The sequence below is a fragment of the Sparus aurata genome, chromosome 14 (genome assembly GCF_900880675.1).
Source record: "Sparus aurata chromosome 14, fSpaAur1.1, whole genome shotgun sequence".
NCBI lineage: Eukaryota > Metazoa > Chordata > Actinopteri > Spariformes > Sparidae > Sparus > Sparus aurata.
In genome coordinates, this window is record NC_044200.1 from 18778172 (window position 1) to 18790666 (window position 12495).

The window sequence follows — 12495 nt, forward strand, 5'->3', positions numbered from 1 at the left end:
TTAGAGATGCCACGTTGTAGTTTTTTAGTCAGCAGCTCATATCTTCACAAACAAAATACTGTAATGAGTTCAAGAGTGCACGAGAAAGAGACTGAGGGAACAGCATTACTGCCGTCACATGTTGTCCTGCTCAGTTTGGACACATAATCTGCACAAATCAATAACAAACGACAGCATCATGACAACACGAGTGAGGCTCCAGCAGGGAGTCAAATTTGGAAATGCTGCCACCTAGTGACCAAAGTTCAGCTGGTCAGACAGATAAGACGAGTTTAAATACAGATGTTCAACCTGATTTACAAATAAATTGATTCATAAAGATCCCAATTATAATATGTGAAAAACAATTTACCAGCTGTGTGCATGTTCGGGCAGTTATTAGTTATAGTAGTCATCAATTATAGGGCTTTTATGTTTTACAGCTCATGATATGATAATTTAAGGGTTATGCCTTTCTGTAAAATGTCTTCCAGCTTTAATGGTTTCTGCTAATTGGATGATTGGAATTAAAAACCCTGTTTTGTGACAGATCTGAAGAGCTTAGGAGGGGAGACAAAGATGTGTTGCGATGTACCGGGAAAGACAACTGTGATTTTAACAAGACTGTATGTATTTATATTTTACTCAATTGCAAGTAAAACTACTGATATTCAAATAAGTAAATAAGTAAAGGTACAAAGTATTCCTCTCAAACTCCACTCTCAGTATTACTTACCTTTTTGCTGTTGATGTTTAAATGCATTACCAGTTAGTTTTATGTTTTTGGCCATATGTCAGGGTTTTATTGATCTGTTTGTGATCACATTGACTTGTTGACTACATAAATCCATATGAAAGGTTTAGATATCAATTAAAATTGTACTCAATTATTTATTATGATCTTACATGGTGTATTGCATACATAAGTACTGTTTTTTTCTAGTCTGTAAAATTACAGACTAGAAAAAAATATTTATACAGATATTTAAGCAGATGTAATAATCCACTTGGACTGCGGCTTATCAATAAGGAAAAGCCTTTAGTATTCAATAGTAGTCAGAAACATTAAGTAACATTTAAAGGTGCACCATGCAGTTTTGGGGAGAAATATCTTCACATACTGAGTTTTATTTATGCCTTAACAAACTAAATAAACAACTCTCTTTATTGTCATGACTGAATAAACTAAATAAAACAAACTGACCTTAAATGACAACGCAACTGTTTATACGTGGCGGACCCTGCCACCCTTTTAGCCTCAAACAGTGTTCTGGGGACCTTTTTTTCCTCTGAGAACAGCTTATAGGAAAAATAAATACTTCTGAGTATTTAAAATATGAAAATTCTGAGTTTGAATTTCCTCTTCTGAACTACACAATGCCCCTTTAATGCATATAATCATTCACGATCATCTTGCATTGTTCAGGCTGATTATCTTCAAGGAGAGTCATTACTTTAAAGTTAATTAGATCTCTTCATCTCTGGTATCAGGATCAGTTACTATCATACGGCCTGATATTAAGCATTATGGAGATACTATAGTTATAATTAGAACATATAAATATTGCTATGACAAAATAATATTTATATTTTGTACCATTGTATCACCAATCCTCATAAAAACAGACATCCTATCATAAATTTGACATCAAGCTTCAAGAGCGTGAGCTTTCAGATGAACTCCACCGCTGCAGTTCCGCCTGCGGCCACTTGGTGCTGCTCTCTCAACATGCATCACGCTGCTGAGGGTGACACATGACATTAAGGGGCTAATACAGTAAATGGATGAAATATCCCAGGCTCATTTTTCACGCGGTGTGCTGATAAGTCAATAAAGCAGGTAAAAGCCTCATTTTTCTTATTAGATCTACTCTACAATCACGGAGGAGGAGATGGAGATAAAGAGCAGCAGCAGGGGAGTAAGTCATTTTAAGACTTTGAGGCAATTAAGGTGAGGACTGTGTGATTCAATATCAGGAAAAAGCCTCCAATATTTTCTATATTCAGTGAAGTTACGGAGCCAAAACCAAACCACTGGCTCTGCAGATGTCGTAAAACATGGCACGTCAAATGTCAAAGATTGATTCTTTGACATTCCTGCGTATGTTTACACAGTCTCTCGCAAAGCAGGATCAGCTTTAAGCCTGTAAACAGCTGCATTGAGCTTTATACACTTTAGACATGGTGATTTTTTATATAAAAAGCTCCTATGAAGTGCTATAAAAGTACTACGGCCTTTATAAGTCATTGTAAGACGCTGATTATCATTCATAGGACTATACAAGCCTCAATTACAGCATCATAAACAAATGTATGGTCACCATATAAGACAAACAGGAGAAAGACAACATCATACAGTTATTGAGGTAAAGCTTACGTAGTGAGAGCTTCTAAAAACGTACATCAATAAAAAAATTCAGACTAACTTAAAATCTTAGCTTATGTTAGTTAACTTCTAATAAATGCTTAATTAAGTATGTATTAGTGTTAAAAAGCAACTAAAAAGCTTAGGTTTAAAAATTATCAGCACTACATATGTTTTTAATGCCACTGTAAACAATTACATGAAACTTATAGACTTTAATTAACATTATTCAGCATCGGTAAGTGCTTATATATAATCTGACAATAAACTTGTGCATTATACACACGTGAAAAGCATCTTACAAGGGCTTAAAAGGGCCCGACGCTTGCCACAAAGACCTCAATATGAAGCGTTACCCGACCCCAAACTAAAAGGCACTACAATCTGTGAAAAGTCAGATAATGCACAGAACACAGAAGTCTTAATGAAACTCTGCTGTCAGGCCCGAGCTGAGCTGTTCTCTCCAATATCCCGGCTTCTTTATGCTCTGTCAAGTAGTGGCCAGAACCATCCCAAAACTCATCATCATCATCGTTAGAGCGGTGCAGGGAGCGAAGGCTGATCCCTCCGTCTTGAAAGGAAATTCCATCGCTACAGTCTTCACCTCCTCATCAATCAGTCCTCCCGACTCGGCGCCAGTCACGTGGGCATCAGATGAATGCCGAGAAAGAGACTGAAACATGTGAAAAAGAAAAAAATCCTGTCATCATCATATACGTTATTTTTTTTTTTTAGAAAAACGCAGAACGCAGCTCTGGCGGCAGGAAGCGACAAACACTGATGTGGCCGACGTTTTTCCGAGGCTGGGATGAAAGCCGCCATTGAAGCGAGATGTAAGCAAATGTAAAACCAATTGAGACGAGGAGGGAAAACAGCACAAACCAGATATATACTTTCTATCCACTCCAAGATGAGTGAACTGCACGGAAAAGCCTATTACTGCAAGTACCTATTTTCCATAATGAGTGGGGGGAAATGTGTAGCTTTGAAGCAAACATCTATCAGACATTTTACAGTTTTCTCAAATGAGCAATCAGGGGTATTGATGTACACACACTCTTAAATACAAATCCGTGGCTCTCGCTCAAAAAGGGCTTTTACCGACAAATCAGACGAGCTGAGCAATCTTTTTTCGAACGCCGCCTGAAGTAATCTGATGACATCAAACACAGTCAGCGCGGAGGTGACTCTGAAAGGATGTGTCAAACTTAATACACAGGTCAATCAGCCTAAGGACTTTTCACTTTTGGGCGAACTTATCCTTTAAAGTCAGTATGCAAATATTGGGTCTGTTGCTATACCCATGATTTTTTGTAGTAGTAGCCAAGTGCTTACTCCGATGATGTATTTCAAGTTCATGTGGAAGTGTATTAGAGCTCGCTGGGGCACACTTGATTAATGGGGCTTTGCTGCTGCAGCTCATGCAAATACACGGAGAACAGACGCTTTGCTGGTTTTATATTTAATTTTCATATAATTAAAAATAAGTAGGATAATGTATTACAGTTACAGTCAGGAGCGGGTGTAAAAGAACTGCATATTTATGAGTCTAGAGGAGTGATACAGTTAATAAAGCAGTCAGATCAGTGTGTTCCAGTACGTCTAAGACACAACGTCATATTCGATCTTGGCCAAGTCGCCTGGATTAAATGTTCGTTAAGGATTCCGCAAACCACTCGGTGTTGCCGTCTGTGTACCAACATCACGAGTGGACCTTCGTTTCAGGAGGCAGGGGGGATGGTGGTGGAGTTGGTGACTGCAGATTGAGACTGTGTTTCAACATTTGTAAGGCTCAAACGTACGCGGGACAATTTCCAGATACAAATTCCGGATATTTTCACGAGGAAGTTGAAGCATCTCCAGTCGTGTCTGTGCCAACCCAAACTGCTAACCCCAACCAGCTGGTTTTCGTGTCTAAACCTAATCACAAACACAGCGTTGTCTCAACATACAATCGAAAAATACGTTGTAAGCTGAAGTAAAGATAATATGCATTCTGTGATTGGGTTGTTTCATCTTTTATGTAAATCTGCCACAACCCCCCCCCAAAAAGAAAGCACGTGGATGTACTTGAGACATGCTGTAATGACATCTTGATTTTTTTTCACTTTAGATAAGGAACTTATCACTGACAAAATGGTACAATGCTTCATCTTTTATTTTCACAATGTTTACACGTTTTCTTTTGTTTATTTTTCACACATATGGGGTATTCTGTCCTCAAGAAGAATGTTTAAAAAGTTAAAAGACTTGGAGTTAATTTATTGAAAGGATTTTCTTCCAAACACTGCCCCACACAATACCTCATGAGAGTTTGAGGTCTTTCTGAACGGCTCTGAACAGCTTTATCGCAGCGTCTGTCCACGCCTCTCTCTCCTGCTGGCTGCTGACTCGAGCCAGCGTCTGAGTCGTGTAGACCAGCGTCAACACTGTTCTCTCAAAGTCCTGCCGGCTCAGAGGCTGCCGGCGCTGGGCGAGCTCTGCCATCAGACGGCGAATGTCGGAGAGCCTCTTGGGCAGGATGTCGTCACAGATGACCTCCAGCTTCTCGACGTTCCTCATGGAGGCCAGCTCCTCGTCTGGGATCAGCATGGAGTGTTCTGCGCCGTCTATCTGCATTCCAGTCAGCAGGATCTAGGAAACATCAGGAAAAATACTCAGGAACTTACCAAAAAACACCTAGTATACAGATTGTTTCTTTCATCGATGTCAAGAAACATGTATTTCACATTTCTGCTCATGAACAGCAGGACAGCATCAGCAGTGTCGTCATTTTTTAAATCAGGAGCTTTCAGCATTGGAGGTCAGACCACAAATGTTTGGCTCGGACAGATCATTTGCACATTCTCAACATATCTAAATTGGTTTCCAGTAATGAACCGCCGAGCAACAAACTATTCCAGTCCTTCTTAAAAACTGACCTCAAAAAGCAGGTTGACGTCCTCCACCGAACGCTGGAACGCGGGGTTGATCAACGAGTGTGTCTCACGCTTTATCCTATATGCAGACGGATACAGAGCTAGAACACACGAGAACAGGAAATTGGATTAGGGGAATCGCCCTCATACTCAAGAAATTAGGCACCGCATTAACCACCCTGGCATGCGTGTGGGTGGGCCAGAGGTTGAGTCAACACAGATATATTACTGCTCAAATATTATGCAGGTGTGACAGTCTGGCTCCAGCTGTGCAGAGGGTAACTGGTCTTTGACCTGAAGCGCAGATGGTCTTTCATCTACAAGTGGCAGTGGCAGGGGGGGCAGGTGTTGTTGACCTCATTTGGTCAGATTTCAAAGTGGTGGTCCGTATAAAAGTAGCAGACCTTGCGGTGCAAGGATAGGGCTGAATGAAACCCCTCACATGATTTCCTGTGGGTTTGTGAGCAGCTGAACCTTTGTCAGTAAACAAAAACATTGATTAGTTGGCCTTTAATTTGTCTTTGTGCAATGTTAACCAAGTATGAAGCATGCATCTCTTACTTTTCATTTTCATGATATTTCAAATACTTTATAATGGCTTTATAGTACACCATTCACCCTGTTATCTAGTGGCATTGTCTTTTCAAATAATTCAGTTAGGTCTTTATTGTTAAGTCTGAAAAAAAAAAAGCTTTTATCTACTCGAGCCATCTTTCGGTTCACTGGCTTAAAATGCAAAAGTTAGCTAAATTCTTAATGATCAGAAGGACATATCTGTGTCCAAGGAATGATTTATGAACTGTGATCCCACGTTCTGGTGATCTACATTCTCATTTCTGCATAACAGCGCTGTGCGATAGAGAGCACATATTCCCACTGGTTATAGAAGGTCTTTGGGAGGTCAAGTCTAAGCAAGGATGGAATAAAAAGGAAAATGAAGAGGTATAACAAGGAAGCAGACTAACCCCATCTTAATTTTTCCCTTCCATACCAATTATATTATGACTACATTTCCGCCCACACGGTTCAAGATTTCATATTATAAGATCCTCAACTGTGTGAGACTCGTATACCAATCTGATGATGAAAAATAAAGTTGATTAGAGCTGAAAAGGGATTCACAGCATAAAACAGTAAGTTAAACCTTCCTTTGAGCGTCTCCAGACATCTGTTTTTCCTCTGTTTCACATGCTGTTGCCATCCAGTGCTTGTTTTAGCATGTAAGCTGATGCACAGATCGCACACATGGATCTTAATGAGCTGTACAGTGAAAACAATGGGTTGCATCTGAATTCGGATCCAAACGTCCTCCTACCCGACAGTGGCATCTACGGTGCGCTGCCACGCCAGTTCTGCAGTAATGATCAGGCCTGCTGCCTCAACAGCCAGATATATTTAGTTTTACAGCATTTGTTAGACCAGCCAAAGCCACATGCACCGGCTGATCTCCTCATGTACCTGCTTCCAGCCTGTGTGACTGCCGGTTGGAGCTCCAGCTTTGTTTTTATAATCTGGACACCATTCAGAATGTAAAGAAAATCTGCGGCTTTATGTTGCAGCGCGAGAATAATAAACCTTCCAATTTGCCACAATCAATATTATCTCAAACCTTTCAACTCTCAAATCTGCCCCAACCACTGCGACCATAGCCAAGTAAAAAATAAAAAGAAAACAAGGTCAAGAGTCCAAAGTCCTCCAGCGCAACCCCACCTATCAGAATCACCCTTGGAAGATGTGTAATTGTATTTTGTTTCCTTAGATCCAGCACTGACTTGCAGCTATGGATGCAACTTGTAGGCAAAGATTTATACTCTTCATTGAGTGAGTGACTCCCGGATGCACGATCAACGGTGGAGGAGGAATGACTGTGCAGTCATATTAGATCCTGAAGAGACACTCCAGCGTCAGTGCAGCATTGTCAATGAAAACAAAACTACACCCGGGGGAAAGTGTGCTCATTACAACAAGGGTTATGTTACTAAAGGATGGAGGAGCTGCCGGGGAATGACAGCTTGGAGGACGACCCAACGCTGATTTGCATTTAAAATTAATAACCTGTGATTTACATAAAAGTTGATTCTACTACTCTCTGCTATTGTTTGCTGTAACCCAAGACTCCTTTAGTGTGTGTGCTTTATGTTCCAGCAGCAGAAACAGCAGCTTGGAATGAAAATGTTATTGCTGCTTAGTGCTCACATAGTTGGAGCACCACAGGAACAGGCCACGTGTCTTATAATACTTATAAGGCTGCAAACAAAAAATACCCTACGTGGATCGAGTTCAGGTTGTAGCTGTAAGTAAAACAAGTAGAGGATTCACAAACATGACTCAGGTGAGCTAAAAGCAAAGGTTACAGTGTAGAAGTTCGAAAACATGGTTCAGCAACAGACTGTTGAGAAACCGGACAAAGGGATACTAATAAGAAATGCAGACAGACCGGCGGCCAGACAGAAGAAGGCTGAAAAACAACAGACAATCTGGCAGGAAACTGAGGGAAATTCCTATGGATATACGTATACTGAGAAGCTGAAGAGGGGATGGAGAACAGGTACGCAGCTGAGCATGGAGCTCAGGTGATGACAAGAAGTGGGAAAAGTAGGGGGTAGGGAGGGGATATAAGGGTCTGGAATGAGAGCAGAATTAGAAAAAACTGCTGCTGTAGTTGGACGCACACAGTGAGGCCACAAGGGACTTCGCGCAGACTTAAAGTCTTGCAAGGAAAGCATGGATCCCACTGCTTTTCTTGCCAGAGCTGCCATATTCTGGCTCTGACTGGCTTCCATCTATCGGTTGTGTATGACAAAAAAAATTCCCGGATGCCATTGTGGTCCACGTGAAAACTAGAGGGAGGAAGGAAGGTCAGTGGGCCGCAATTAATTCACCCTTTAACCACACCACACATGAGACAAGGACTAGTAAGCTGTTTCCTAACTGTATGTTCAGTAGCTGTCCAGCTGCAGAGCTGATACAACAGATTTTGAGCTGTAGTTTCCCCAGTAAACAAACCGACTTCTTCGGCTGTTGAAGCTGCAGTGAAGAGCGACTCCAGAGGACCTAGAGGGGCAGCAGCAGAAAGAGAAGGCTGAGGACGTTGGATGAAGTTTCATAGTCCCCAAAACATTTCTAGGCGAACTTATCCTTTAAGATGTCATCATGTGAAACATATTTGTGAGTTTTAACTAAAGTTGCAACACTTACATGCAGGGGAACAAACAAAAGATTAGGCGATTAATATGTTTTTCTAATTTGTACTTTTCTCTCTTACACAACATCTTAGCTTTTCCTGCTGCTCATTCTAATCCTGCTCATCCCTCATGCCCGCCCCAGCGCTCCAAACAATCAGTGTTTGGACGGGCAGGCTTCCCCCAATGCCATTATGCACAGGCAGGGAACTTGTAATCTCCTGCTAACTGCTTGCAAGGAGATGAGGGAACAACAAAGATCCATTAATTAGCAGGGCTAAATGGTATTCCTGGCTGGAGGGATGTCTTGATGAGAGAGAGAGAGAGAAAGAGAGAGAGGAAAACAAACAAAAATATAAACAAAATGGACGTGTGGATGCCTCTGGCTTACGCTGAAAGAGGGTGAAAAGGACACGGGAGAGAATAAAATGTTTGCCGCAATGGCCTGTCGTCTGCTTAGCATTTTCAATTCACCTCCAAATGATGTTAAAATACAAACAAAGATGCAAAATACACCCATTTAGTTTGTAAACACAGACTTTCCCATCAATACACCCGCAGTGAGACAAATAAATGTGAAGCTAAGATGCAATAAAGTCACTTTGTTTTGCCAGGGAAGATGACTGTGGACTGTAGATATTACAGTACTGGGGGAACTGGTGATGCCTTGGGACACTGAAGAATGGTGACATAATTGTATTTTTCACTGACCATGCTCTCTGAAGTGATACTTGGCATTTCTCTCTCATGAGAAATTGTAGGTGACCTTTGTCTTACGTGTGCAGTTGTGTACAAATCTGGAACACGTAACACAAAACAGAAAAATAAGATTGCTATTAGTCACAGTATTTTTCTCTCCTAGCCAGTTTAAGCTTCATGTGACTTATCCGAAGATTCAAAGTTATGTGAGTCCCGAGAAAGGAATTTCCTCAGTGAGTGGATCCAGTAACAACAGGCCAGTCACTTTTCATTGGAAAATGATCCGGTGATGTCCTGCACGTAGCAGTGATCCCCATATCTCCTGAAGATAAACAAATTCTTTCACACACAGACACATTTTTTTAATCACTTTTAGGGGACATTGCATTCTTACATTAATTTCCCGGGCGCTAACCCTAAACCAACATCAACTTTTATGCTAACACCTCTTCACTCCAAACATTTTGGTGGGAATTACAGGGTCCAGCATTTTGGTCCTCACAAAGCTGTTGGTCCCCAAATCGTGAATGGGCTTCATTGGACCCCACAAATACAGAAAAACAAGAACACCCCCCACACACATACAGAGGAATACCAATTTTAAATGATAATGAATGTTTATTTTTATTTCCCAAGAGGCTTGTTTCTTGCATTCAAATATAATGTTGGCATTAAGCAGGTGAGTCTGCACAGCCTCCACAAGTCAACTTACCTTTTCTGTGGTGCTGAGTGGCTGCCAGGTAGATGGACAGGTAGACGACGAGGAACGGAGCCCACAGCTGCGTCATGTTGGTTATCCTCACACACGGATCGACTCACACAAATGAACATCACAACGGTGGGTGAAAATGCTCCGACTGGTGTGTTTTGGCATCTCACATGCACTGCTTTCATTCACTGTTTTCATTTTTCTGTCCTCTCCTCCCTCCTGACATCCGCCCTCTTCTCCCTCTCTCTCTCTCTCCCTCTCTCTCCTTTTCTTTTCTTTTTTATTTCTGTGTGTGTGTGTTCTCCGCTCAGGCCTGGCTGTCTGGGCTCTCATCTGGAAATCATCAGGATTTTGGTAAGCGCCTGCCCTCTTGGCTGGACTTGTGTCTCAGCGACTGGCTGACAGCTTCACTGGCCGACTGGTTCAGTTACTGAGCGACTCTCCAACTGACTGGATAACTGTGACTGACTAACTGGAAGAGTGGCTGACCCACTTGCCGATTGATTAACTGAGCCCTAATCGCATCCCATAAGCCAGAAACAACAGCAGTGATAGCACAAAAGACGGATGGCCTCCTCGGCAGAAGTGCTCTAGCGAGATCAAGCGTCCTTATCATCTTAAAGGATAATTCCAAATTTATTTAATCTTGGCTCTCATTAGTTATCTGCTAATTTCAAGAAACGAGGAGTCACATTTGACAGATTGTAAACAAACCGGCAGCGTTATTCGGCTTTTTCTTTGAAGGCAAAACAACATGACTGCATCCAAAATGTCTCACAACGGCGAGCACAAGGTAAGTGTGGTGCTTAAGCTCATGTCGGCCTTTCAGCAGCTATCTGATTGCAACGTAAAGCAAAAATGTTCAAAAAAATAGCACCCACAAATATGTGTTTTTAGGCATGCCTTCTAAAATACATCTTGCTGTCGGTGCCGTTTAGCAGCCCAACGCTCTTCTTCCCTCTTGGTGCTCTGTGCTGCCTCTCCACAGAGCTGACGGTCATCTACCGCAGATAACACACTGACGAGGGATAAGTACTTCATACACCCCCACATCAAAAACCTGACCTATCATTTGATGAGTGCAATATTATCATAATACAATCACGATTGTGTGATAAAATGATTTATTACAACGGGATTCATGTCCTGGTATTTTTCTTCCCAGTTAATGTATTCTGTTCCTCCCTCCTACACACACACACCTTTCCTTTCAAGTGTTTAAATTCTACTTTAATTAACTGAAATCCTGCGCCGCACAAGAGAACAAAGTCTCGTCTTTAAAAAGGCCCATTTGATTGCAGGTAGACGACGACTACACAGGCTGGAGACAAACCGCTACGTGTTGACAGTCGACGATGACGCCGGGACCACTCAGAGCATCTTGATTCAAGGCTGTAAAGACACCCTCCACGTCTTTATACTCGCTCCTCCACAGCCTCTTGTGCTCTTTGTTGTCACAGAATATGTGCAATAAACACACAGCTCCCTGTTCCACTGCCAAGGCACATAATAGACTGTGTAGGTGCTCTGGGTTTCAGATGGTTTGCTGTCTTGGCTCGGCTTCCGATGCTGCATCTGTTCAAATAAAACGATGTGTACGAGGAGTAAAAAAATAAAAAGGGAGGGGGGGGGGCACTTTTATCCAATCAGCAGATTAGAGTGCAATAATTAATTATTCAAATAGAGGCAAGATATCAAACTTATACTTTATTCCAACAATGTAACGCTGATAAGAGCCCACTATTCCTTATCGACGTTGGAATAAACAATGAACTCTGGTATCTGTGCCTGTCTGAGTGGTGAGCCCTTGTTTTTTCAGGTAAATCTCCTCCCCGTTGTTGCCCCCCGCTAGCATCTGAAGCGGCGAAATGCAATCATAAATGGCAGCACGAGACAAGGACGGTGCTCCGGTTTCATTTCTGGGGCGATAAAAAAAACAAAAAACACAGAATGGACACGCGGGAGCCATGACTCCCGACGTTAATCTGGATACTTTTTCAAGCTTCGTGGAGAAAAGTCGTCAATAACTCGCCTTCATGTGCCCCTTTTTAAAACAAATGTGATGCTGAGAAACAACTCTGCCCCGCTTGATTAGTCGTAATCTAGTTGGCATTCAAAGATTTGATTAATCTACGCGCCGCTGGAAGCCATATGTTTGATTTAATACTTGCTCGCAGCAGATGGGCAACGCAGGTACGATACAGCCTTTACATAAAACGCATTTCCACGGATGAGGAAGCTGGAAGAAAGCCTCGGTGGACAAGCTGGAGCTCCTGTTTTTCGCATGTGCTTCACATGACTCACACACATGAGGGGAAGGCAGATGGAGGCACATTCTGAGGGCTCAAAAACAAAAAAGGAAAAAAAAAACTCTCTCCTGCAAGCTCACGTCTCCTGCGCTTGCCTGCAGGTGCAACAGCTACAAGACAAGAAAAATGGTGGTGACCCCTGAATGTGTGGGGGTTATAAACACACACAGGCACATGCGGTTGCTTTTTTCGCTTGTGGCCATGAGGGGGCAGTGTTATGACATCCTGAGAGAGCCACAGCCCCCCCCCCCCCCTCCACAACTATACCCAAGATCCTGCAGTGATTGCCTCCGCGCCGAAACTCTTTTGGTGATGCTGCATGAATTCAGGAAAT

The 12495-nt window shown here is 42.2% G+C and overlaps 1 protein-coding gene across 1 annotated transcript; it reads right to left on the reverse strand.

Annotated features, from left to right (window-relative positions):
* Nucleotides 1–4384: 4384 nt before the first annotated feature.
* On the reverse strand, nucleotides 4385–10080 carry fam180a (family with sequence similarity 180 member A). Its single transcript, XM_030440141.1, has 3 exons — nucleotides 9856–10080; nucleotides 5266–5363; nucleotides 4385–4978 (listed from the first exon to the last, which is right to left on the reverse strand). The coding sequence occupies exons 1-3, from the start codon at nucleotides 9929–9931 to the stop codon at nucleotides 4649–4651; spliced, it is 504 nt and encodes a 167-aa protein (XP_030296001.1). The 5' UTR covers nucleotides 9932–10080; the 3' UTR covers nucleotides 4385–4648.
* Nucleotides 10081–12495: the final 2415 nt, after the last annotated feature.